This window comes from Podarcis liolepis (assembly GCF_965112155.1).
Source record: "Podarcis liolepis genome assembly, chromosome: 4".
Lineage (NCBI taxonomy): Eukaryota > Metazoa > Chordata > Lepidosauria > Squamata > Lacertidae > Podarcis > Podarcis liolepis.
This window is the reverse complement of record NC_139558.1, coordinates 80,854,764-80,880,149: the sequence shown is the minus strand read 5'-3', so window position 1 is coordinate 80,880,149 and position 25,386 is coordinate 80,854,764. Positions and strand designations below refer to the sequence as shown.

Sequence of the window (25,386 nt, the reverse complement as noted above, 5' to 3'; positions counted from 1 at the left end):
ACGTTGGCTGGTGTGCCGTGGGAGGGAGGCGGGCGAGTCGGGCGGTGAGAGGCGGCGGCGGCGAGGATCCGCGTCGAGCTGGGGGCGGCTCCGCGGTGGTGGTGCCGAGGTTTCTCTCTCCATTCTCCCCTCACACACACACACAGGAAATAACACAGGATCAGCTGACAGGACCCAGCCAATGGGGCGGCGGCGGGGCAGTGCGTGCAAAAGGGAGGAGCGCGAGACAGCGGACGAGGAGGAGGCCGGCATGTCCGGGCAGCAGCAGCAACAACAGCAGCAGCAACTCCCGGCGACGGCTCCTCAAGCCCCGGGCAACCCTACTCCCTCACCGGGCTCGGCCGCCCTCCTGCTCCACCCGCCGCCGCCTCCCCCGCCGCCGGCGGCCACCTCGGCCCCGCCGCCGCCCCCTCCTCCGCCCGCTATCGCCGCCACCACCACAACAGCCGCCGCCGCCTCAGCTGCCGCCGTCCCTCAGTCCCTCGCTCTGCTGCCTCCTCCCCCCCCACCCCCAAAGCTTGGAGGTTCCCCGGCAAGGGGGAGGGGAAAAATTGAAAACTTTCACTTTCGTGCGTCCCTCCCGGCGTGACGCTGCGCGCTGACGTCACGGGGCTGTAATGGTGGTGTGCCGCGAGATTTTTTTCATCAAACAAGTGTGCCTTTGCCCAAAAAAGGTTGGGAAACACTGGACTAGAGGGCAATATGGGGATAACATTCCCAGCCTATTATACAATAGGCTGATGGAAGCATAATGCATGCAAAACATTACCCCATTATTATTATTAATCTCCCGGAGGGGAAATGCACAGGAGGTAAACTAACCTTTTGAGATGATAAGAACTCCATGCCTCTGGCCACCTGAAAACTGTAAGAAATTAGATCTTCCATGGTGAGGGGCCACTTGTAAAATTCATCAGAATCTGAAATCAATTCAGCGCATACGAGGTTAACATGACTTTGTGCTGCCCGCAGTACAATGGAGTGCCTGAAACTTAGTTTACTAGTGAGAACAAAAAACAATTATTGGGAGGTGCTGAGCACTTCCCCAAGGTTAAGGAAGAGACCATAGAAACAGTCACACATCTTCCTGTCCGATTGAGTAACGTTGTAAATAAGCTTATTTTAAACCATCTTTTCTTGGATACGAGTATCTCCCAAGGATGTTTATGAGGGTGATAAATGGGGAAAGAAAATGTCAAAGATGCAGATCACGCGGTAAAAATATCCACAGGCTGCAAAGAAAGAGGAAGGAATTAATACATACCCTCCTCTTCCTCTTCCACATCACTTAAACTTTTATCTTCCTGAAATCCAGAGCTTGCTAAGCTCTCTCGACTTGGGACGCTCTCCAGCCTTTTTTTCTTACCACCAATGGGCTCCACATCCTTCTCCTCTGTCACCAGCTCTCCTTGAATGGAGGCATCCTTTAGACAAAAAGAGGGGGGTGGGAGAGGGGAAAATTGGCACAAGATGGAACAGAAGATATTCCAGCCAAAGTTAAGCACTTTTGAGCCCAACTGATTTCATCAGGAAAGTTAAGCATGTGCTTTTAGCTCTCCTGTTAAAGAAATGTACGGTCATACCTCGGGTTGAATATGGTTCACGTTGAGCGCGTTCGAGTTGCGCTCCGTGGCAACCCGGAAGTAACAGAGCATGTTACTTCTGAGTTTCGCCGCTCACGCAGACGCTCAAAATGACATCACACGCATGCGCAGAAGCGGTGAAAAGCGACGCGCGTGTACACAGACATGCCGTCGCTAGTTACGTTTGCTTCTGGATGTGAACAGGGCTCCGGAACAGATCCCATTCGCATCCCGAGGTACCACTGTAATCTAAAAGTGCTTAACTTCAGCTAGATTGTACCCCATGGATTTTGAGGTCTTTCCATTCAATTACTTTTTAAATGTGCTGGTGAGGTCCTGGGACACCACCACTGAAAAACACTGTCCCTTAGAAAATGATTAAAGCAAGGGAGTGGAACCACACATCATGTAGCCAGTTTCTCCTGCTAGAAATATACTTTGCAATAGGCTATTTTCTGCACACACCTTGCTGTCCCTCATCTAGGCAAACCAAAGGCGCTATCAGAGTTCAAGGACACATTCCAGCCAGGCAGAAACACTCAAGGGGAGTGTGAAGTAGGGGGGGCTTGGGGGAAAGGAGAGTCCTATCTATCTATCTCACATTTTTCACTTTGATTTAAATTTAGTGGAGCCAGGAGCAGATGGATAGAATTGCTTTGACGGCCAGATCTGGCCCACGGGCAAAGGGCTGGTGTGCATCTGGAGTTGTATTCCTGCTCCACATTTTTGAGTTAATGGTCTTGTCCTATGGCTTCAGCACTGCGCCTGTGCAAAGATGGGAAGTCCCAGGGTCATGATGCATATAACTGCACTTAGGCTGACCCAGAGATTACATATCCTTCCTTACATATCCAAAATACATCACTGCTGAACCCTCCAATGAAGTCTTGCACTGGGGAAGGTACAACCTTGTAAAATTCTTGAGTTATTGCATTGCTGCAACAACCTGGTTACTTTTCTATATCTGTACATTAAAGCAACTCATATTTGCACTCGTCAAAGGGCATTTGCACACCTGTTTCTATTTCTACTGTGCAGCAAAATAAAATTAATGTGATTATTTCAGTGGACAGTGAACTGAAGAAATAAAATACGGCATTTGGGACATTACCTTGTTGGAAGAAAAGAAATTCCTTTTGCTCTTAAGGTAGCTTGATAAATTTCCGTATTTGCAATATTCAACTATAACCATTAGTGGCCCTGTGAACAAGATGATAAACGTTTTGGTGGGGGGAAATGACAATTTATAACCTCTGTGCCTTTTGTGTCATTGTTCAACTGCCTGTTTCAGCAATACAGCATAATTACTTAAATCAGAATGCATTTGAAAGAAATCCATATTTCCCCTGAAGTCCCTACTCTCATCTTTGTTTCACACTGATTTCTAGGAAAGTTTTATCTGTGTGTGATTTAATTCAGGCCTGCATCTCAAAAGTGTATTTTCACACAGTTGTATCAACTGGTTTAACTCTTGAAGGACAAAGCCCAGCAGATCTTAGCATTAAGAACCATCTTTCCAGCCTGTGATAAATACAAAAAAGTAAAGCTATATTTTAAATAAAAATAGCAAACCAGAACACCATGTTTTTGTCATAGTTGTCCATACCTCCATTTTTTGTGCAAGCGCCCAGCAGATTCACAACATTCAGATGAGGACCAATATGTGTCAAGATCTTCAGCTCAGTCATCAATGCTTTATACTCGCTGGCGGTGGCTCCTTCTGCAAGGCCAAGCAAAATGGTTTACTTATTACTTAGGGCACTTCTTACCTGGAGATTTCTTGCACCGGCTCCTGTCACTACTTGTTGATCACCAGGTGCATTCTGTTGGTTGTGAGGACACTTTCAGCAAACCTGAACCCTAGGCAGGAACAGCACTATAAGTCCAGAAGCCTGTAACTGCACTGTTTGGGCTGTGGGCTGCCTACATGAACCTTCTGCAAACTGGTATCCTGCAGGTGTTCTGAGCGACAACCCGTTTCCCCTGACCGCTGATTGTGCTAGCTGGAGCTGACGGGGGCTGTATTCCAAAATGTGGAGGGCACCAGTTTGAGGAAGGCCAGTCAAGACCAACTGGCAGCATCTTTCTTGGCTTTCAGGCAGCAGCCTTGCTCCACTCTGGCTGGAGGATCTAGGAACTGAACCTGTGAGCTTCCGCCTGCAAAGATGGCTCTCTACCATTGGACTATGGTCCCTGGCTCAAATGGCAACAGGATTTCAGCTTTACTGGAGATGCAGGACAGCTGAAAATGGGTGCCCACACAGTCTGGACACTACAAAGTGAAAGCGGAATTGTTCTACACCATACGTACCTTTCAGCATTTTTACAGCAACTACTTTGTACGTGGGTGATTTTTTAATTCCAAAAGCAGCTGCTTGTACTACTTTCCCATAAGCACCTCGCCCAAGGGTCTTTCCTGCATCAAAAACAAATCACAGTTGCTGCTCAGAGAGACATCATCAGATAAAATCATAGTATTAAACTTTTCATTATGTTTAAAGTTCTGACATGGAGAGCTCCTGAATTTATATGCAACAAATTATACCACTTTCACAGACCTATGCTCAAAGCAATTCACAATATAAATGAAACAATATAAATGAAACCCTAAGTAGTCAAACAAATGATGGAAGTGTGAGCACAGCTGCAAAAGGGGGAGACTATCACACCTAGCTGTTTCTGATCCAGAGCCTTTCAATAGTAATTATTGTGTTTTGGGCTGTGTACACATCATATATTTAAAGTACATTTCCCCCTCCCAAAGAATCCTGGGAACTGTTGTCGTTTAGGATTCTGGGAAGTGTAGCTCTGTGAGATGTTACCCACAATTCCCAGGATTTGGCATGGAGAACGTGCTTTAAATATATGGCGTGTCTGCATTCTTAGGAATAACAGAAACTGAGCCATGTCAGCTAAGATATATTAACTTGTTAGAACTGGTCTGTAAAATCCAGGGGAGTAACTTGCAACAGTTGGGATACAAGACAACAAATATTTATCACATTTAGGCTTATGCTTCAAACTTAGCCCACTATCAAGCCCTAAGAATGACATTGTAGCAATGGCTATACTGCCTAAAGGCAGCGGCTGTATTAACAATCAAAATGTTGCAAAACTGCTGCAAAGTACTGGCATGCAGCACTCTGCTGCTGCTGAAAAATGCCACAAGGCACAACAGTAACCACCAGTGCCAGCTGTTGTTTCATTCATTCATTTCTTCTGCAAGGTGTGGAATGGCCTTCAGTACTTGTCCGGCACTCTGTTATGTCATCCGTCTCTTGGTCAGAGATGGCCTAAGATATTTTGCTGGATAGGACAAGAAATTAAATGGTTGTAAAAGTACATTGCTAAGCCAAATAATGGAATGTTTGCTGCCTTTTAAGCATGCCTCCCATAGTCTACTATTCCCATTGATATTTGCAAGTATTGGGATGGGGGACAAATTCCAGCTGGGATCTCGGCAAGAGCAAAGGATTAAAGCTACGTCCCTCCATTCCATGATTCCAATTCCCCCCAGCTACTTATTTTTAAAAAGACATCAGCTACATAAGGGCAAACTAGATGGCAACATCATACTTAGTTTGGGCATTAGACCATTTCTTCCCACCTAAGGGTTGCACCAATCAGATCCCAGCTGGTCCTTTCACTTTTCTGTTCTGCCACCTCCCTGCTTCATTAATTTCCCTTCTTTCCCCTGATTGGACAGGGTTGCTCGGGTTTTACCACATATCAGGTGAAGATGTGTGGTAAAATGTGTGTTCATCTGATCATCTGTCCACCTGGATTCACAGAATCACGAGGACATCAGTAAAGTGAAGGAGATAGAGGGCACTGAAACCTGTTGCTTGTGTTGCAGGAGCCTGATTCTGTCATGGAGCCCTTAGGACCCCCGTGCAGACCAGGCATCCATCTGTTGTAAACCTAACTCTTGGAAGCTCATTGTTTTCTGAGAATTTGGCATTTGTTTTGATCAATAATAGTCCATTTACTTAGGACATTGGAATAAGCAACTTGTAAACTCTCTCTGTACTCAGTAAAACACCACAGGGGTATTGTTGTATTCGGACACTGGCATGTTTTCCAGATATCTTTTCCATCTGAACAATCTCTGTTTCATGGAAAACTAATAAAACTCTCACCACCCCCCGCTTTAAAAATCCTCCGATATTCTGGTTTCAGTTACATTATGTTTTAGTGCCAAACAATGGCTCCTAAGAACTTGTAGAGAGTATTTGGATATTTGAATTCTTGGACCAAATTCTCCTCACTTTACAAGCCACAGAAAATCCCTCCAGCAGCTTCAGAAGATAATGGCATACAGAGAAGCGTTATTAGGAATGTAAGGTGCAATTTAGGTCCCACTGAAATCTATTTCTCCCGTCGCCCCCTTTTCACCTGGCACAGCAGTATTGAAAGCGGGATCATCTGTATATCTGACCCAGTACCAGCATGAATACAAATCGTCACAAATACACAATAGAGAGGACATCTGGAAGGGCAATTGAAAAGCAGAGCAAAGGAAAATCAAAGGAATAAGGTCTCGCCTTAGCCTGTAATAGATAATCCTAATATTTAACTCAATCTCTTAGGGGTTATGTTACTACTACACAGGCTGGTTTTTCCCCACCCCACACCTCCAGGTTCACTTAGGGTAACTGAGATCACGAAAAGCCACTCTGAGTCAGGGGAAATTTTGTGTGAGCAGACTTTTGGACTCCAACAACTACACTCTTGGAGGGAGCCACACAAACAAACATAGAATTGCTCCTTTTTTCTTAAAACAAGCTGTCGTTCTTTCAATGCAGACAGTGCGTGTTATGCCACAATTAAAGATCCAATAAAAATAAAAATCCTAGGTGGGGTAGTACACTAAGTGATTCTACCCTGGCTACAGGGCTGTGCAAATTCAGGGAGTCTGTTTTCTGCTTGACACAAAGCTGTTTCCTGATTGAATAACTGAATGGTTAGAGCACACTGACATTTTAAAAAAGGCCTAAGTGGGGGCGTGATCTGCCATACTGTTTGCAGCTTAATGGGTATCATATGGTATGCTTACAGCCACCATAAACAAAGGTAGCATAGAACGCTTTGCATATGTTTTTTCATACAGAAACTGTAACAATAGTCATTTGTTTTCTAAACATTTGCAATTTGATATCTGTTGCAGAGAGCCAAATTCTGATACAGTATATACTCACACTAGGCTAATGGCCAGCTTACATCCCGAAGCTCCTCACACCTTGTGTAGAGACCAGCATATGTAAGCCTAGGTAAAGGTAAAGGGACCCCTGACCATTAGGTCCAGTCGTGACCGACTCTGGGGTTGCGGCGCTCATCTCGTTTTATTGGCCGAGGGAGCCGGCGTACAGCTTCCAGGTCATGTGGCCAGCATGACTAAGCCGCTTCTGGCGAACCAGAGCAGTGCACGGAAATGCTGTTTACCTTCCTGCTGGAGCGGTACCTATTTATCTATTTGCACTTTGACATGCTTTCAAACTGCTAGGCTGGCAGGAGCTGGGACCGAGCAACAGGAGCCCACTCCGTCACAGGGATTTGAACCGCTGACCTTCTGTTCGCCAAACCCTAGGCGAACCCTACCATTAAAATCTACTTTACATCTGAATGGATGCCATCAAGATAATGAGGGAAAACTTTGAGACAGGAGGCTGACAAGCATGGCCAGTTTTCGTCATTGCCTACTAGGATTGTATTCCTTCAACTTTTATTAAGCAAATAAGCAAAGTGGGAAATAGGCAGGAAACTCTGAAATAAATCCAACAGAACAATAAAACCATTGGAATTATAGGAATTGCTCATCTCAAAGCCCCCCTCCCTTCTCCATTAGATGACATTGGATTAAAAGCCTTAGATTCTCAATGTTTAGTCAGCTCTCCTAGCTCCAACAAAAATTTTACTCAGAACTCTCAAAGCTCCAATTAAAATTCTACTCAGTGCCTCCGGGAATCCAAAAACCATTCTGCCTGAAGGACAGGTATACCTTTCTTTCCCTTTCTCCATTTCTTAACTTGCTTTCACTGTGGTTTCTATGGCAAAATTGCCACACTTACTTTCCTGTAGGCTTATGGGGATAGTTATATTTTTCACTCTTTAGATCAAGGTGTGTATGCATTGTAGGATTTGCTACCCGCTTTATTTTTGCCGTCTGAAGCAGCCTTTGTATATATTCTGTCACTTTTATTTCATATAATAAACCAAGCTTTATTTATTCCTTTTGTGTAATAACTTCTTGTGGGCATAAGGTTACTAGATACTTCACAAATGATAAAAAATGAAAAATAATTAAAAAATGAAAATGTATGAGATTTTACAGAGCTAATAGGCAAGTTGGAGAAAGAATGACTGGTTAAAATTTATCACTAATCACCTAGCAAAAGGAAGGTGGCCAGCCCTGTTAACACTTACTCCCAGGTAGAGACAAGCAGTATTGCCATCAATGAAGTCCTTATGACTTTCCTTGCAATCTGAGACAGTTTCCAGATGGGAGAACCTCTCCTATATAATAAAACTGCAGATGGCCAACATTATGCTAGTGCTAGTTATGTATATTTCTCATCCAATGAAAATGATTGGCCGATGATTCAGGACAGACAAAAAGAAGTTACTTCTTCACACAACACCTACCTAATTAGTTTATGAAATTCACCACCACAGAATGTGGGGATGGGATGGCCAGTAGCTTTAAACAGGGATTCAACAAATTCACAGTCTGTAAGTAACAATGGACATTTAAAAAGCCAAGGCTGCTATGTTTATCCTATGTTGATCCTTAAGCAGGGGTGGTGGTGAAGAAGAGTCAACACTCACAATTGGCCAATACCGTTATCAGGACCAATTGAAATGTCACTAAACCATAAGCAAACTTTCAAATGCTCCAAAATGCTTCATTAGGCCAGGTGCTACTAAGAGATGGGAGTGGGGTGGGGTGACAGGGAAAATAGTAATGGGGGGAGGGAGTACAAAAAATAGGTTAGATGTCCTAGCAATGAGGTCTGCATTTAGACTCGTTTCCAAGATGGAGACTGGAGGTTGAATTAGACTTTTCTAGGTGGTGGAGGTGGAGAAAGAAATTCAATTCAGTTCACATTTAAAGGTGACCCACCCAATTTGCATTTTCCAAAACAATATGCAAGCCAAACACAGCCATCCTTCAAAATTTGCATTTCTCCAAATTTAGCTGTTCAGTTCTCCAGCCAAGCGATGTGTACAAAAAAGCATACCTGAGGGTAAAGTGTGCACAAAAAGAATACATTCATGGCAACAATGCATTGCAAAATGCATTGCAAAAATATGTATACTTGGCAAACTTGCGTATTAGGAGAAATTTGTACTCAAATGTTGATGAATTTTCACAGAACTTTTTTTTTTAATTGCAAACTGGAAATGTGGAGAACTTAATTTAAGATTGGAAAGATGAGAAATGAGAGAAACTAAAATTGAAGAAGAAGAAGAGGAGTTTGGATTTGATATCCCACTTTATCACTACCCAAAGGAGTCTCAAAGCAGCTAACATTCTCCTTTCCCTTCCTCCCCCACAACAAACACTCTGTGAGGTGAGTGGGGCTGAGAGACTTCAAAGAAGTGTGACTGGCCCAAGGTCACCCAGCAGCTGCATGTGGAGGAGCGGAGACGCGAACCCGGTTCCCCAGATTACGAGACTACCGCTCTTAACCACTACACCACACTGGCTCTCACACCACACTGGCTCTCATTGACATATTCACACCCATCCCTAGGAATTCTGACATGTTTTCCTGCAGTTATCAGGTTACATAACTAACTTTTTTAGGATAAAGGAACAATAGCTGATCCCAATTTTGGAAAACATATAGCCTGGCTGTTACCCAGATCCATCTTATGCCTTAAGCAAAACACACACACACCTCATTAGACAAAAGGCAGAAATAAGAAGAAACAAAGCAATCTTTAGATTAGCAAATATATACGAGGAAAATTCAGATTAAAATTTAGAGGCAGTATGCCATTAAATAGCAGTTGCTAGAGAGAGCTGTTGCCTTCAGTTCTGCTTCTTGGTTTCTGAGAGGCATCTGGTTGGCCCCTGTGAGAAACAGCATACTGGAATAGTTGAAACATTAATCCAATCCAGCAGGACTCTACTTGTGTTCTTATCCCCATCTCCACTTGATAGGAAGAGGCCAGGCCAGCCTTGCAACCAGCAAGTAGCTTTTCCAGCTATGGGAGATTGTTGAAGAGACATGAATTCAAGTTTGAGCTTTGGTATCTGAAGAACAAAGGAATGGTTAACAGTGTGTCAATGCCTATGCATCCCAAGTAGAACAAGTGGGAAGGGGATGTGATTAATTGAGAAGCTTTTGGTGAACTGAATGTATTAGAGAAGGCCCTTGTTTTGACTACTCTAGGCTCAAATCTTTAGGACTTTGAAGGTTAAAGCTGCCACCATTGGAGTGCTTGCTGGGGCCACATTGTCTGGCTGGTTCTGTTGTGGTACTGCAGAGCTTCCCTTGCCATAACCAGGAAGAAACTGCCAAGGAAGAAGATGGGAGCTGTAACAAGGAGGAAACTGCATGGAAGACAGCTACCGACAGAAAAAAGAGTAGAATTTTGAAGCACTGGAACTAAGAAATCACTTTTATTATCTGTCCAATGAGAGTGATTCTCAGGATATACCAGACGGGAAAGGAAGACTCTCAAACCCTTCAAGGACAGAGATGATTCAGCCACTGACTGCAGGAAGGAGGAGGACAAGGGTGGTGGTGCTTGGGGACTTCCTACTGAGAGGTACAGAGGCAGCTGTGTGCCAACCGGACCTTTTTGTTCATGAAGCACGCTGTCTGCCTGGCACACAGATCCAGGATATGAAGGACAGGTCACTAAGACTTTTCAGGCAAACTCATTATTATCCCTTCTTACTAATCCACAAGGAGACAAATGGCGCCACAGGACACAACTATGAACATATCACATCTGACTCTGAAGCTCTGGGGAGGAAGGTGAAGTACCTTGGGGCTCAGGTGGTGTTCTTGCCAAGTATTGCTGTAAAAGACAGAGGACTAAAAAGAAAGAGACTAGTATTTCATCTGTGCAGATAGTGTCGACAGGAGAGGGTTGGTTTCTGAGAACACAGTACAAACTTCCTTAACAAAGTACTACAGGCAGGAAATGGGCTGCAGCTCATGAGGACTGGAGAAAAATGTGTTTGGCAGGAGCAGGACAAACTTGATCAAGAGGGCTTTAAACTAAATCCGTGGGGAATGGAGACAATAGCCCAAAGGTAAATTCAAAGATAAGCACTAAAGATAGAGACTTGGGAGGTACAGGAGAAGCTGGGGAAGTTGTGGCTGGTGCCAGGCAAACTCCACAGGAGAGACATTGAAATAAAATATCCATGGGTTTCAGTGTGCAGAGGATGGGAAATAAACAAAATGAACTTGAACTCCTAGTACAGGAAGGTGAATACAGCTTGATAGATAAAACTGAGCCTTGGTGGGGTAACACCCAAAACTGGAATGAAGCAACTGAAGGCTCTGAAACAGAAAGGGAACATGAACAAAGTGCACCCCTGCACATAAAAACAGTGATCATGGTAGCACTGCGAATAGGACATGGATAAAAAGAAATGAAGAAATTAAAATGTTGTGATAGGGGTCTATGATATAATGTTGAACCAAGGGGAGGCTGTGGATGACCCTTTCCTGAAACAAACTGTAGAAGTTTCCAACCAGTGGCCAATGTCCACTTGTGACAGAGAGGGTGGTAGCCTCTCAGCAGCATTCAGTACCATCGGCCATGGTATACTACAGCAGTGACTCTGTGGAATGATAGTTGGAGGCACAGTAATAGTTATTCCACCCTTATTTCTACTTCTGTAACGAGTTGGATGCCGGAGAACAAACGGAGAGTGAATCCCTACCCAACCAAGGCACTGTGGATTGGTGGTTCATGAGTCCAGGAATTGGGGAAACTGCCTGCTCTAGAAGGGGGTTGCCCTCCCATTGAAGGAGTTGATTCATAACTTTGGGTCCAAACTTGTCACTGGAGACCCTGTTGTTTTTGGCCAACTTCAGTTGCCTCACGAGCCATGTTCATCCCTGGCTACAGATAACCTGGCCATGTTAATGCATGCTCTCGTAACATGCCATATCTGAAGATCTCCTTGAAGATAACTTCGAAACTGCAGCTGCTAAACTCTTAAGTGGAGCACTGAACTGCAGCCATAGGACACAGGCTTCCAGTAAGTTTCTGAACTGCATTCAAGATGTTGGTGATGACCTATAAAGCCCTAAATGAAGAAGCACTTCTTTTAGTATCCTGTCTGATCACAAATATCTTCTGGTCCTCCTCAGTATCCCATCTTTGGATGTTCCACACTATGGGGTATGCAAGAGGGCCCTTCTCTGTAATGTTGTACCACTTGGGGAATGCCCTCCACTCTCAGATGCAAATCTTGTTTTAATTTCAGTGCCATAATAATAATAATATCATAGAACAAAAACCACTGGATCTGTCACTGAGCACCAGCCTACTTACTTTGAAAGGGACACTGATGGTTCAGATATTAACATTAGACCAGCATTTAGTGTGATGAAAAAAGTAACTTGGGCTGGCTTCCCCCACTCAAATGCAGCTGTGAGTTCAGAAGCATTTGCTTCCATTTTAAATTGTTGAGAGGACACTGGAAGCTGGGGTTAAAAGTACTTTAATCTTTTAATAAGAAATCTGGCTCATATTGCTACATCAATGTGGTGGTTAGGAACTGCTTCAGTTATTCTATTTGAAGAAATTTTAAAATCACATCAGAATAAAATGCATAGCAGACATTAACTGAAACCCAACATTATGTGGCATCTTCACAAACTGTCCTGATGACACACTGTAATAAATGTGACAGCACCATGTAGAATCAAACATCAAGATCTCAAGAACCAAAGGAACACAACTGCCCTCCCCTTACACTGACTCTAGGAATAGAGCAGTCTCCAGTATTTGTGAAGCAGATTCAATTATATAGGTGACTAGATAAGGAAAGAAAAAAATTATTCCTTTGCATATAACTAAAATAGCTACATTCTGGCAAGTACTCATGAGTGACATCTGCTCTATAGTTCTTATTATTAACATGTCTGACTTGCAGTTAAATATGTAGACATTACTCACTAAAGTGACTTGCTGAAAGACATCAGAAGCAACCCTAAGAAAGCCATCTAATTCCATTATATACACCAGATACCCAGAAGCTACTGTTATATTTATTTGTAAAGGCACTTTGCAAACTGCTTTTTATCTTTTCTTGTGAGAGGTGATATATAAATACTCAAAATAAATATTCCACAATTAATACATAAAACTAAAGGCTATTCTCAGAAGTTGAATAGCTTTACATTGATTATACTTGTTCCTTGTATCTGCAATACACACAAGATGGACTACACCACTGACTTTAATTTGACTTCAGCTTGGAAGAGTACTGCTTGAAGATTTTAACATGCAATGATTCATTTAATTTTAACAATACCAAAATAGACTTCTACCCTTGCCTTGACCATTTCTAGTTTGGTCGTTTACTCCATTTTATTCTCTTCTCATTACAGAAGAAGAGCTCTGTTCAGAAGTTGAAGGATACATTCTAGTTATAACCCAATATTTAAAAAAACTGTACAAGAAAGTCTGCAGTCAAGAGGCAGCTTCAGGTTTGTTTCTCTTGAATAATTCCCCCATGCATCATGGCAACACATATTTGAAAAATGAAGGGATTTGATACTGCACAGTGAGTAGGCTGTCCCACTGTGTGACCTAAAGTTGCTCTTTGGATCCAAGCCACTGAAGACAAGCAGTAGGAAGTACCAAAGAGGTAGGCATGTCCCATCACTTTGGGTCTTGCTTTTCATTTCTTCCACCCATGTTGGGATGTCTTTCAGAGGAACGTAATCTCGTATGTATTCTTTACGCCTCTCCTCTAGTGTCATCTTCAACAAACGCCGATCTTTATACCCCGCCCATCTGCTGGTTTTCCCCAGCCACTCTGGGCGGCTTCCAAAAGAATATTAAAATACTGTGATACATCAAACATTAAAAGCTTCCCTAAACAGGGCTGCCTTCAGATGTCTTCTAAAAGTCTAGTAGTTGTTCTCTTTGACATCTGATGGGAGGGCGTTCCACAGGTTAATATCTGGTCATTTTTAATCAAGCTTTGAGTATTAATTAATCCCACTACTTAAGTTGTAGTGACTGTCACTTCTCTTTTAAGATTATTTATTGTTTTATTGTTTATCCACTCCTGATCTCCTATTCACAGACTGCCATAGTTTTAGAAGTATAAGAAACTGTTCCAGGGTATTCGTTCCAGGGTATTTATAGAGTGTAGTTCTGTGAATAATTCTTATTCTTATTTATTGAATTTATACCTCACTCTTCCTCCAAAGGAGGGTTAGGAATCTCTATTAAATAATTTTCAGTATCCTTGTCAAATTATAATTCCTCATGTTCTTTGAGAGAAGCTATGACTATTAAAAGGGTATAAAATCCAACATTTCATTCAAGGCATTCACATACCTCACTTAATCATTAGCATTTCTACAACCATCACTATAAGAAGTTGTAAATATAGGCCCTAAGGACATTTCATCAGTCATGTGAATCAATGGATGAGAGGAGCACAAGATGATTTAGACAGAAGCTAACTCTATGCAGACTTTTAATAATAATAATAATAATAATAATAATAATAATAATAATAATAATAATTTATTTATACCCCGCCCATCTGGCTGGGTCTCCCCAGCCACTCTGGGCGGCTTCCATAAAAACCAAAAATACAATAAAATATCACACGTTAAAAACTTCCCTGAACAGGGCTGCCTTAAGATGTCTCCTGAATGTCAGGTAGTTGTTTATCACTTTGACATCTGGTGGAAGGGCGTTCCACAGGGCGGGCGCCACTACCGAGAAGGCCCTCTGCCTGGTTCCCTGTAGCTTTGCTTCTCGCAATGAGGGAACCGCCAGAAGGCCCTCGGCGCTGGACCTCAGCGTCCGGGCAGAATGATGGGGGTGGAGACACTCCTTCAGGTATACTGGACCGAGGCCGTTTAGAGCTTTAAAGGTCAGCACCAACACTTTGAATTGTGCTCGGAAACGTACTGGGAGCCAATGCAGGTCTTTCAAGACCGGTGTTATATGGTCTCGGCGGCCGCTCCCAGTCACCAGTCTAGCTGCCGCATTCTGGATTAGTTGTAGTTTCCGAGTCACCTTCAAAGGTAGCCCCATGTAGAGTGCATTGCAGTAGTCCAAGCGGGAGATAACCAGAGCATGCACCACTCTGGCGAGACAGTCCGCAGGCAGATAGGGTCTCAGCCTACGTACCAGATGGAGCTGGTAAACAGCTGCCCTGGACACAGACTTGACCTGTGCCTCCATGGACAGCTGTGAGTCCAAAATGACTCCCAGGCTGCGCACCTGGTCCTTCAGGGGCACATGGTTAATGAACATTGGGAGAAGGAAGGAGATCTTGCTCACTGACCCTGCTCCCAACTTCCATGTGTTCACCTCTGGAGGTCTGAATAGAATCTATGCTCATACGTAGATATTGAGAATTTCTTCACATCAATGCATGGAGGGTGGGAATGGGGACAGTGGTCACAATCCATTGGCTACTTCACATGTTATTTCACAAAGCTCAGTTGGTAGACTCTTAATCTCGAAGTTGTGAGTTTGAGCCCCATGTTGGGCAAAAGATTCCTGCATTGCAGGGGGTTGAACTAGATGACCCTCGTGGTCCCTTCTAACTCTACAATTCTGAATCCATGATTCTGTGATTCATCATCTGGGAATGAATGTCTGGAAGTCAGGCTCACCCCGCTCACCCTCAGCCCCAGGCAGTTACTGAACTAAGACTAGGCTGCAATCCTAAATACGCATTCCTGGGAGTATGTCCCAGTGAGCTCATCAGTGGAACTTATTTGAGTAAGGTGCTGTTAGCAACGTTACAAATTAATACACTTGTCTGGTTCACAATTTATAGCTATGCATTATAATTAATAGGCCTGATAAAGAAAAGGTGGAAAGTGTAGGAAGAAAATATGTGTGAGACTAAAAAAAAAACTTCCAACAACTAAACAAGAACACGTCGTATTTACAAGATAATAGCAATAGGAGCTGCCAAGGTCAATGAGAGGTTGGACTGACTTCCACGTAACTGGGACTTGTGCGGGAGATGATTTAGCAAACAGGCTGCACCCAGCCAACTTTTCAGAATCTGGTTTTCATTCATGATCACAGCATTCTTTCCTTGTTTATGCCATTCCCCCACCCCCCTCCACACACACATTTACACTGCTTCCATTCCAGATTTGTGCCTCAGCTCTTACATGCAAGATAGAACTTAAGGAACTGAATTAACTAGTTCCTGCCAGGGAGAGGAATTCCATATTGCATGCTCCAAGTACCTGGTTTGCCAACAAGTGTAGGTTGGACAGGGAGCTATAGGCAAGGAGGGGTCCCTGGCAAGTACATCTCTCTGGTACACAGGCATGTGTTAGAAAACACGTTTGCTCTCTTCACACTTTGCATGGCTGAGATGTACCCTTTAAAAACATGTTGGGCTACAGTCAAACAGGAACATGCTTACGAGCAAGACAAAGAGGTCTGCCTCCACGGTCAGAGGCAGTATGCTTTTGAATATCAGTTGCTGCTGTAAACAGAAGGAGGAGAAAGTGCTCTTGCACTCAAGTCCTGCTTGCAGGCTTCCTATAGGCATCGGGTTGGTCACTGTAAAACAGGTTGCTGGATTTGATGGGCCTGGGTGTTCTTATGTTAAGACCCATCAAATTGAATGGAACTTACTTATAAAAAGGTAAAGGTAAAGGGACCCCTGACCATTAGGTCCAGTTGTGGCCAACTCTGGGGTTGCGGCACTTTATTGGCCAAGGGAGCCGGCATACAGCTTCCGGGTCATGTGGCCAGCATGACTAAGCCGCTTCTGGCGAACCAGAGTAGCGCACGGAAACGCTGTTTACCTTCCCGCTGGAGTGGTACCTATTAATCTACTTGCACTTTGACATGCTTTCGAACTGCTAGGTGGGCAGGAGCAGGGACCGAGCAATGGGAGCTCATCCCATTGCGGGGATTCGAACTGCCGACCTGGGGCACCAAATATGACAGGTGGGCAGGGCCACCGACCTGCCAGTCACTTGATGTCATAGTGACATCACTGTCTGGACTGATTCCCTTTTACATTTGGAGGCCAGGGCACAGGTTTGTCTAACTGCTTCCAGGATTTTTAGTCCATGGGTGTCTGATACCCAGGAGGAAACAGATAGTAATTCCTGTTACACAACAATTCTTCAACACTTGTGAATACATCCCTTGGAGGAAAATAGTTAACCTACAAATCGGTTATGAAACAGTGACGCTCAGTTTAGTTCTGCCCCCTCAAAGTGCTCTGATCCCTACATCTGGATTCTAAATACTTCTGCAAAGCCCAGATAGCAACAATTGAACTGAGAGTTATTTTTAAAGCAATTCCATTTCAGAACCAGAGGACAACAGTAACAATTAAGGGGCATAATCTTGTTTTCCGAAATAAAAACAGTACCCATTAACAGGGGGGGAAATAGTTGATAAATAAAAGCTGCTTTGCAGCATTAATCTGCAGTGTTAACCTGCTGCTTAAATCCGTCTTCCCCACCCTGGTGCCCTACAGCATGAGCAGTGGTCAGGATTGATGGGAGTTAATGCAAGGATATAAGAAGAGCTTGCTAGATCATGCCAATGGCCCATCTACTCCAACATCCTGTTCTCAGAGTTGCCCAGCAGATGCTATGGAAAGCCCACAAGCAGGACTTGAGTGCAACAGAACTCTGCACACCTGCAGTTCTCAGCAACCGGTGAGCAAAGACGTATTGCCTCTGGCAGTGGAGAGAAAACATCAGGGTTAGTAGCCACAAATAGCCTTATCCTCCATGAGCTGCAGTCGAACAACATCTGGAGGGCACTAGGTTGGGGAAGGCTGGTGGAACCCCACATTTTGTTATTACCAACCCAGAATCGCGTGCAATAGTAGAGAAAGAAGCACATGATTACCCAGTTTGAGCCTTTCCCGGGCGAACTCCCATTTGCTGGCCTCGTAAGGAAGTCGTTCACATTGTTCATCTAAGGGGACTTCTTCAGGATCCATTATGATCGATAAATAATCTGTCTTTATTTCAGAAGAATAAGGCTGGAAAATAATGTTAAAGATCCCCAAGTCACTACAAAATGCACAGCCATCCTTAGTAAGTTCTCCTGGCTTTGGTCAGGAAGGTGATTGGTTAATTGGATATGACTGCTGCACCTCTTGCCATATGGATACACATTTCATGCTCCAATGTACAATCTGTTAAAGATGCTTCATTTTAACATTGCCATGTATTTTTTTCATTCTGGTGATATTTCCACCACCTTCTCTCATATATATACTGTATTGCATGCTTGATTTCGTCAATTAAATCCATATGAAGACCTCCTCAAATAATTGCCATGTGACAGAGATTCCAGTCTGTACTTTCAGTTGAGTGTATTTTCAGAAAAATGACTAACTACAGCCTCTAAAAATAGCTTTGGCAGACCACTGTACAAAAGAAAATACTGGCATATGCAACAGATGAGTTCAGCTGTCAATGCTTGTTGCTTAAAAAAAGTCGCCAAATGCGGTTTGAAAGTTGTGCAAGACTGAGATGTAATCTGCAAAGTATTCACCAGTAACATTTTGTGTACACATTTTTCAAATGTTCAAGAATTCATATTTCCCTGTAGGCTCTTGCCTACGCAATATTATTTCCCCATAGTGATGCCTAGCAAGTAATTTAGACTCATTAGGCTGTTAGAAGGATTAAGGCTGCAATCCGATGCATACATATATGGGAACAAGCCTTCTCAAACTTGGAGAGATTTACTTCTGAGTACATGTGCACAGGGTCAGGCTGCCTATCTATGATTCAGGGACAAAGGGAACAGTTTCTTTCCTGTGTTAATGGGACGACTTAAATTGCCTTTCAAAGCAGCTAAAATTAGTGCATATAAGCTGTTACCTAGCTAAGAATCTCCCTCAAGCCAACACAAATCAGCATTGAAGATTTATCTTACTTTCAGTATAAATGAAGCACAATTTGAAATAACATATTTATAACGTGAATAGTTTTGAAATTATTTCACCCCCATAAGCCAGGCTTTGGATAAAGGGACACTGTCAGGTCCATCCACTGTCAGATGGCTGTTTCCAGTGGAATGCCATGTCAGTCTGGATTTCTACCTGTGGTGAAGTATGAATTCAGCAGGCAAGCCTGGTGTGTATTGACAGGAATATGTATGCTGTCTTCACGAGACAGGGTGGTTACCTAATATCAGGCTGTCTCCTGACCTCTTCTGTGATCACTGCTCGGCAGTGGTGGACATTTAGTGACAACCTCACTGCTTCACTCCTTGCCAGTGTGAACTGGCTGCCGCAATGGATATAGTGTGCATATGCCATTCACCTACTATGACAACTGGCAGAAATCCACGTCTTTCAAAAACAGAAAGGAGAGCAGTTGTGTGGCCACAGAAACAGTTAAGGGTATTGTTGCACCTTAAGACAGGGGTTGGCAAGCTTTTGGGAGCAGCAGGTACATTTAGAATTTTGAGAGAGTGCTGGGGGTGCCAGTCCCAAAATAGCTGTTATTGGGGGGGGGGGCGGACATAACACAAAAAGGCATATCCCATTTGGAAAACCAGAAGAGGCTTCAGTGCCAGTGCCTTTGGCCTCACCTTTTTTAGCTTACGGATGAAGAGCGTTAATAGAAGCCAGAAGAGTGTTGCTGCCACACAAGTGCATGTCAGTGTTATCAGCTCCAGGTTTGAGCTCTCTGAAATTCCTGAGAAAAATAAAATCACAATTAAAATGTAACTCTCTGATATACCACAGTTGTTACTAACGCCTATCATGACATTTCTCTGAAACAGAGAAACAGCACAGTGGATTTTGCTGCACTAGTAACTGCTGTTGCATTTGGGAGAGCGATAGTCTGGGAAGACTTATTGAACCATACACACAACCAATTTCCATTGGGTATTATAACAACATGGGGCCTTTGAAATGTGACCTGAGCCATGTGAAGGCCTCTATTCTGTGAGCAAATCCTGTGTCGCTGGGATAACATTTAAAAGATCCAACCACAGGAGCTGATCACATAGTTTTTTCACTTGGCTTTCTCTTAACATTGCCTGTATATACACTATAACTATAAAGCACATTCAAAGCACCCCCAAAGAACCCTGGGAACTGTAGCTTACCCCATCAGAACTACCATTCCCAGCACCCATAACAGACTACTGTTCCCAAGATTTTGGGTGAGTGGGTGTGTGTGTGTGTTGTTAGGGTGTGTTTTAAAGATATAGCATACACAGCCAGTTTGTTTGTTTTACAAATTTATTGGAAAATTTTAAAAACAGTTACCAAACATAAAGTTTTGTTTGTCTTCTAAGAGAACTACATGCACAGATACTAAGTCTTGTATGCAGTCATTCACATGGCATCAAAACAAACTTGAAAACTCTTTTACATTGTAGATCATCCACAGTGTATACCCTGGATATACCAAACGAATAGTTGAGGGATTGTAGATGCCCAGGGGGGAAAAACTCCCTGGACTGGTTCCCAGACTCTGACAATTCTTTTCTTTTCCAAACCATTCTCTCCCTTTTGCAAGGTTCAGAGCAAACACAGAAAAGTAGGTGCCTATCACCTGTTTTAGCTATGCATCTCATTGTTATTAAAACAATGAATATTAATCATCAAATGGAGATGTAATCACAGACCCCTGTGCTAGCCAGTCATTTACAAGTATGTGCCTCTCACCTGTTTGGGTATATCTAATCAGCAATTGATTACATTATATCTTACTATCACTCAAGATCCATTCTGATGACCACATCCACTCCCAACCAATGTTCAAGGTCCATTTGCAAGACCATTTCACTGCACTTCCTGGGGCAAGGGTGGCTTAAGCTGGCCAGTTTTCTAAGGCTGGACAGCATAGCCATACCAGTTTCCATTTTTGAAAAGGAAAAATGTTCCCCTTTTCTTTTTGCTGCAAGGCTTACAGTGCAGACTCCAATATGGAATCAGTGACTGTCATTACACCACAACAGAAGCCTCCTTACTTCCCTCCCACTTCCTCCCCAGATGTAGCTGCCTGACAGCCTGAGTGGCCCGTAAACACTTGAAAGGAATTTCCTAATTCCTGTCAGGCTGCCCATAGGGTGTGAAGCATCACTATATCTGTCCTCAGACTAATTAATCGTTCAACACTTGAGAGAGCTTAGTCCAAAATTTTCCTTCCTTTGCATGAGGCTTAGAGAGGTCAGATTTTCTGATTGGCTGCTATAAAGCCTGGCATTGTCTAGCATGTTAGATACGGATCAGCCCAATGCTCAGTAGGGTTTGGCCATCCTTTCTTCCTACCAGACTGCTTTGCTCTGTTAAAGGCAGGACCCCGGAAATTCAAGCGAGCTCCCACTCCCATTTAGAACTGGCTGACCATGTTTCCTGTTTTCTTCCTGTTTCTTTGTTCTTGGACTAATGTGCTTAGGAGCAATGGATTTCAGCCATCTTCCACTCCCGTCTCAGCCCACCATTTAAATCCTTTGAAGTAACTTAAAATAGAAAGACTCTTTGAATAACATGACATTCCTACCAGGTATCTTATTATCAGTCAAGCAGAGTAGAAATACATTTGAGTGTCATGGAGCCAGCCAGCAATAAATCACACAAAGTAAGTGAAGTTAACAATTTATCAGAAGAAACAAGGTCTGCTCAGGAGTGCCAGGCCTAACGAGCACAGCAACTCTTCTTGGTAGGTCTCCCCCCTCCAAGGCACTTGTGGAGACTGAGGGTCCCCGTCTTCCCATAGTTGTCTAAGTCTCCTCCTCTCCTGGGTCCTCCCCAAGCAATCAGAGGCTACAGCAGCGTGTCTGTCTTTGCTTCTCCCACTTCATACCTCTCCTGGTCCTGGGAGACTGGGGGCAGAGGAGCTTGTCACAGCAGGATGGGGAGACATCCTGGCTTCTTCACCAGTCTGACTCATCTCTGCCTCTTAGCCTCCCTTCTCTCCTGCCACCACTTCTGATTCTTATTCTGGACTTCTCTCTGCCACAGACTCTTCATGCTCACTCTTCAGCTTCCAACACTTCCTCCTCTGAGTATCCTCCCTCTTCTCCTTCTGACCACTCATCATTTTCCCACCACCAATCTTTGGGCTCTGAGTCTTCTTCCATTAGGGTTCCCCCGCTGGTGCCTCCCACCATTCCTCTGTGTCTAGCCAGTTCATTACATCAATAAATCTTACCTTTTTTGTTTTTATGTTTTTCAGACAGATTTCTAACTACCTTCTTTTCTCTGAATTTCTTTAAAATAGTTCATTTCTCTCTCAATCTGCACTGCTATGTCTTTTGGTTTGACCTTGATATATTATCAGTTTGCTATACTTGCATGACTGACACTCAAATGATTTGAGGGTTTTGGTAAGATAATGGAATCATCCCTGGTGGCTTGGGGGCAGAAAACCGCTCGGACCCATCCTTTCTAGGCACAGGAAAAGCGGAAGTGTGGGTGAGATCTGCCCATCTCAAAAACAACAGCAGCCCTTTCCTAAGTGGTTCTGCGTGGTTAAAGCCTGAAAACATCTCAGGAAAACATACGGATCAATATATGAAGGAAATACGGTGAAGGGGAATGGATCAGCTCAAACAACCAAAGGAGCCTAAATCTGGAAAATATTAGAAGCCAATGAACACGCTGCACTGGAATATTAGCATCAAAATATTCCCTCCATGCATTTCCTGCAATCACCATAAATATTTCTGAAACAAAATACAGCTTCAGTTCTTACAAGCAAAACACAAGTTTCAGCTTGTGTCCTAAAAATACTTCTGTAAAAACTCCTTCCATGCCTCTTACTCCAAGTTTCTCTTCAAATGTCATTCCACTTTAGGACTTAATAAGAGCATGCAGCAAAGAAGAAATGGCTGGCAGAACTAGTTTGGAACATGATTTCCCAGGTTCTCTTCTTGCTGCACAGGCATCCCAGCTCAGCATCAGTCTTGGCAGAGGAAAGAGGGATGATTAATGTCTTCCTTGTGGGGTCCTTGGCTAGCCTGAAGGCCTGTGATGCTTGTTTTTAAGCGAGTCTTCAAACCACTGCTCACATTCTGGATATCTTTCAGCTTTTAGTAGCTACATCTCCAAGGCAGGATCTCGGCAAAGTAATAACTTGAGCCTTATTTGTTGCCAGATATTTAAATTAAATCCCATTTTCCTCTCATAAAGAGCAGGAAAATAATAATTCCTGAGTGTTTATTAAGGGAGGTAGCAGCCGACATTAATTCCCAGCCATGTAAACAAATAGCCTTTTTCTGAGCCAGCCTATTGTTCCATATAAATCACAAGCATCTAATAGGGAGGCTGCTAACACATCACAAAAAAGCATCACCAAGGGAAAGAGATACAGATTTACATAACATTCTGTAAGTCTATGTAAATGTAGAAACAATATACTATAATTTAAATAGAAATACAATACCCCTCACTATAGATGACCTGTGTGCCTGTTCGGTTTGCTATCCAGGTGCAAAGCCTTGATGGGCAACTTCCAGGGCCCTTGCTCTCTCTCCCTTATCATTCTTTACCTTTAAACCAGATTTGGACTAGATTTGGGATGTAATCTGATAGTAACATGACTGTTCATTCAGCTTTCTTGAGATCAAGATTGCAGCTGGGAGGTACTACTTGATCTGGCCCTGACTCTTGATGTCTTCTATGCTTATGGTAAAAAAAAATATGTCTGCTACTTATGCTGTTTTTAATGTGCATTTTATATTTGACTTCCTTTAATAATGTTTTCTTTTGAAATGTTTAAGTTTTTTTTTAAACTTGGCTGTGTTAAATGTGCATTCTGTAGTTGACCTTTTGTAATGTTTTATTTTGAAATCTTTAACATAATATTTTAGTTTCCTGTAAATTATGTGTGTTATTCTGAATTGTTTTATTTGATGCTTTAATGTAGGTTGTAAGCCACTTTGAGATTTTTTTCTTAAAAAGGTAAAGCGTTATAGAAAGGAAATGAAGATGAGGAATCATATTGAACACCTACCAGTTTGCTACAGTTTCCATTTCATAATGTTGTTCTTTCAGTTTCCTGAGCTTCCTCTGCAGTGAGTTTCACAATCCATTTTGAAATGTTCAAGTCAATTTGCATAACAAGGTGCCAATTTATGAAATCAATTGTGTTGCCTAAGGTTATTTGGGTTGCATGGATGAGACTCTTACCTTTGTACAGTGAGCTACATTCCACCCACATAAAAGTCAGAGGCTTCTACACATGTACACATATATCTCCAACCTCTAGGCAAGTAAGAATCATAGAATCATAGAATTGTAGAGTCGGAAGGGATTCCAAGGGTGATCTAGTCCAAGACCCTGGAATTCAAGAATCACAACTAAAGCATACATGACAGATGGCCACCCAACCTCTGCTTAAAAATCTCCAAGGAAGGAGATAGACTCATGGGAGTCTGTTCCACTCTCTAGCACCTCTTACCATCAGAAAGTTCTTCCTAAGGTTTAGTTGGAATCTCCTTTCTTGTAATTTGAACCCATTGGTTCAGGCCCTATCCTGTGGAGCAGAAGAAAACAAGCTTGTTCCATCTTCCATTTGACAACCCTTGAGATAGTGGAAGATGGCTTTCATATCTCCTCTCAGTCTCCTCTTTTCCAGGCTAAACATACCCAATTCCCACAACCGCTCCTCATAAGGCTTAGTTTCCAGGCCTATTATCATCCTGATCGCCCCCTTCCGCACATGTTCCAGCTTGTCAATATCCTTCCTAAGCTGTGGTGTCCAGAGCTGGACACAGTACTCCAGGTGGAATCTGACCAAGGAAGAATAGTGTGGTACTATTACTTCATTTGATTGGGACACTATACTCCTGTTGATACAGTCAAGAATAAGGTAAAGGTAAAGGTACCCCTGCCCGTACGGGCCAGTCATGTCCGACTCTAGGGTTGCGTGCTCATCTCGCTCTAGAGGCCGTGAGCCAGCGCCGTCTGAAGACACTTCCGGGTCACGTGGCCAGCGTGACGAAGCTGCAGCTGGCGAGCCAGCACCAGCGCAGCACACGGAAACGCCGTTTACCTTCCCACTATAAAGCGGTCCCTATTTATCTACTTGCACTTAAGAGTGCTTTCAAACTGCTAGGTGGGCAGGAGCTGGGACCGAACGACGGGAGCTCACCCCGCCGCGGGGATTCGAACCGCCGACCATACGATCAGCAAGTCCTAGGCACTGAGGTTTTACCCACAGCGGAGAATAGTATTAGCTTTTTGTTGCTGCATCACACTGTTGACTCATGTTAAACTTGTGGTCTACAAAGAGCCTTAGATCCTTTTCACGTGTACTACTGGTAACCTGAGTGTCCTCCATCTTATATTTGTGCAGCTAGTTCTTTCTGCCCAAGTGTAGAACCAGTTACCTCATTCAGCCCACATTTTACCAGCTTCCTTGTGAGAATATAATTGGGGACTTTGTCAAAAGCCTTGCTGAAATCAAGATACACTATGTCCACAGCATTTCCCTGATCCACCAAGTTTGTAATTCCATCAAAAAAAAGAAATCAGATTGGTCTGGCATGACTTACTTTTGAGAAAGTTTATAAAGGTGTTGAACAACAGTGAGCCCAGGACAGAACCCTGAGGCACCCCATTTGTAACATTTTTCCAGGATGACAAATGGAATTCCCT

General features: G+C 43.3%; 1 protein-coding gene across 7 annotated transcripts in view; it reads right to left on the bottom strand.

The window, feature by feature from the left end:
• Positions 1 to 25,386, bottom strand: part of FLT1 (fms related receptor tyrosine kinase 1) — a 138,959-nt gene that overhangs the window by 17,751 nt on the left and 95,822 nt on the right. For all 7 annotated transcript variants that reach the window (XM_083498858.1, XM_083498859.1, XM_083498857.1 and 4 more), the window contains 7 exons: positions 19,359 to 19,465; positions 17,658 to 17,793; positions 3,895 to 3,999; positions 3,190 to 3,303; positions 2,695 to 2,783; positions 1,265 to 1,424; positions 823 to 920 (listed from right to left, as the gene is read on the bottom strand). In XM_083498858.1, the coding sequence (XP_083354984.1) occupies positions 823 to 920; positions 1,265 to 1,424; positions 2,695 to 2,783; positions 3,190 to 3,303; positions 3,895 to 3,999; positions 17,658 to 17,793; positions 19,359 to 19,465 (809 nt within the window). The remainder of the gene's footprint in view (positions 1 to 822; positions 921 to 1,264; positions 1,425 to 2,694; positions 2,784 to 3,189; positions 3,304 to 3,894; positions 4,000 to 17,657; positions 17,794 to 19,358; positions 19,466 to 25,386) is intronic.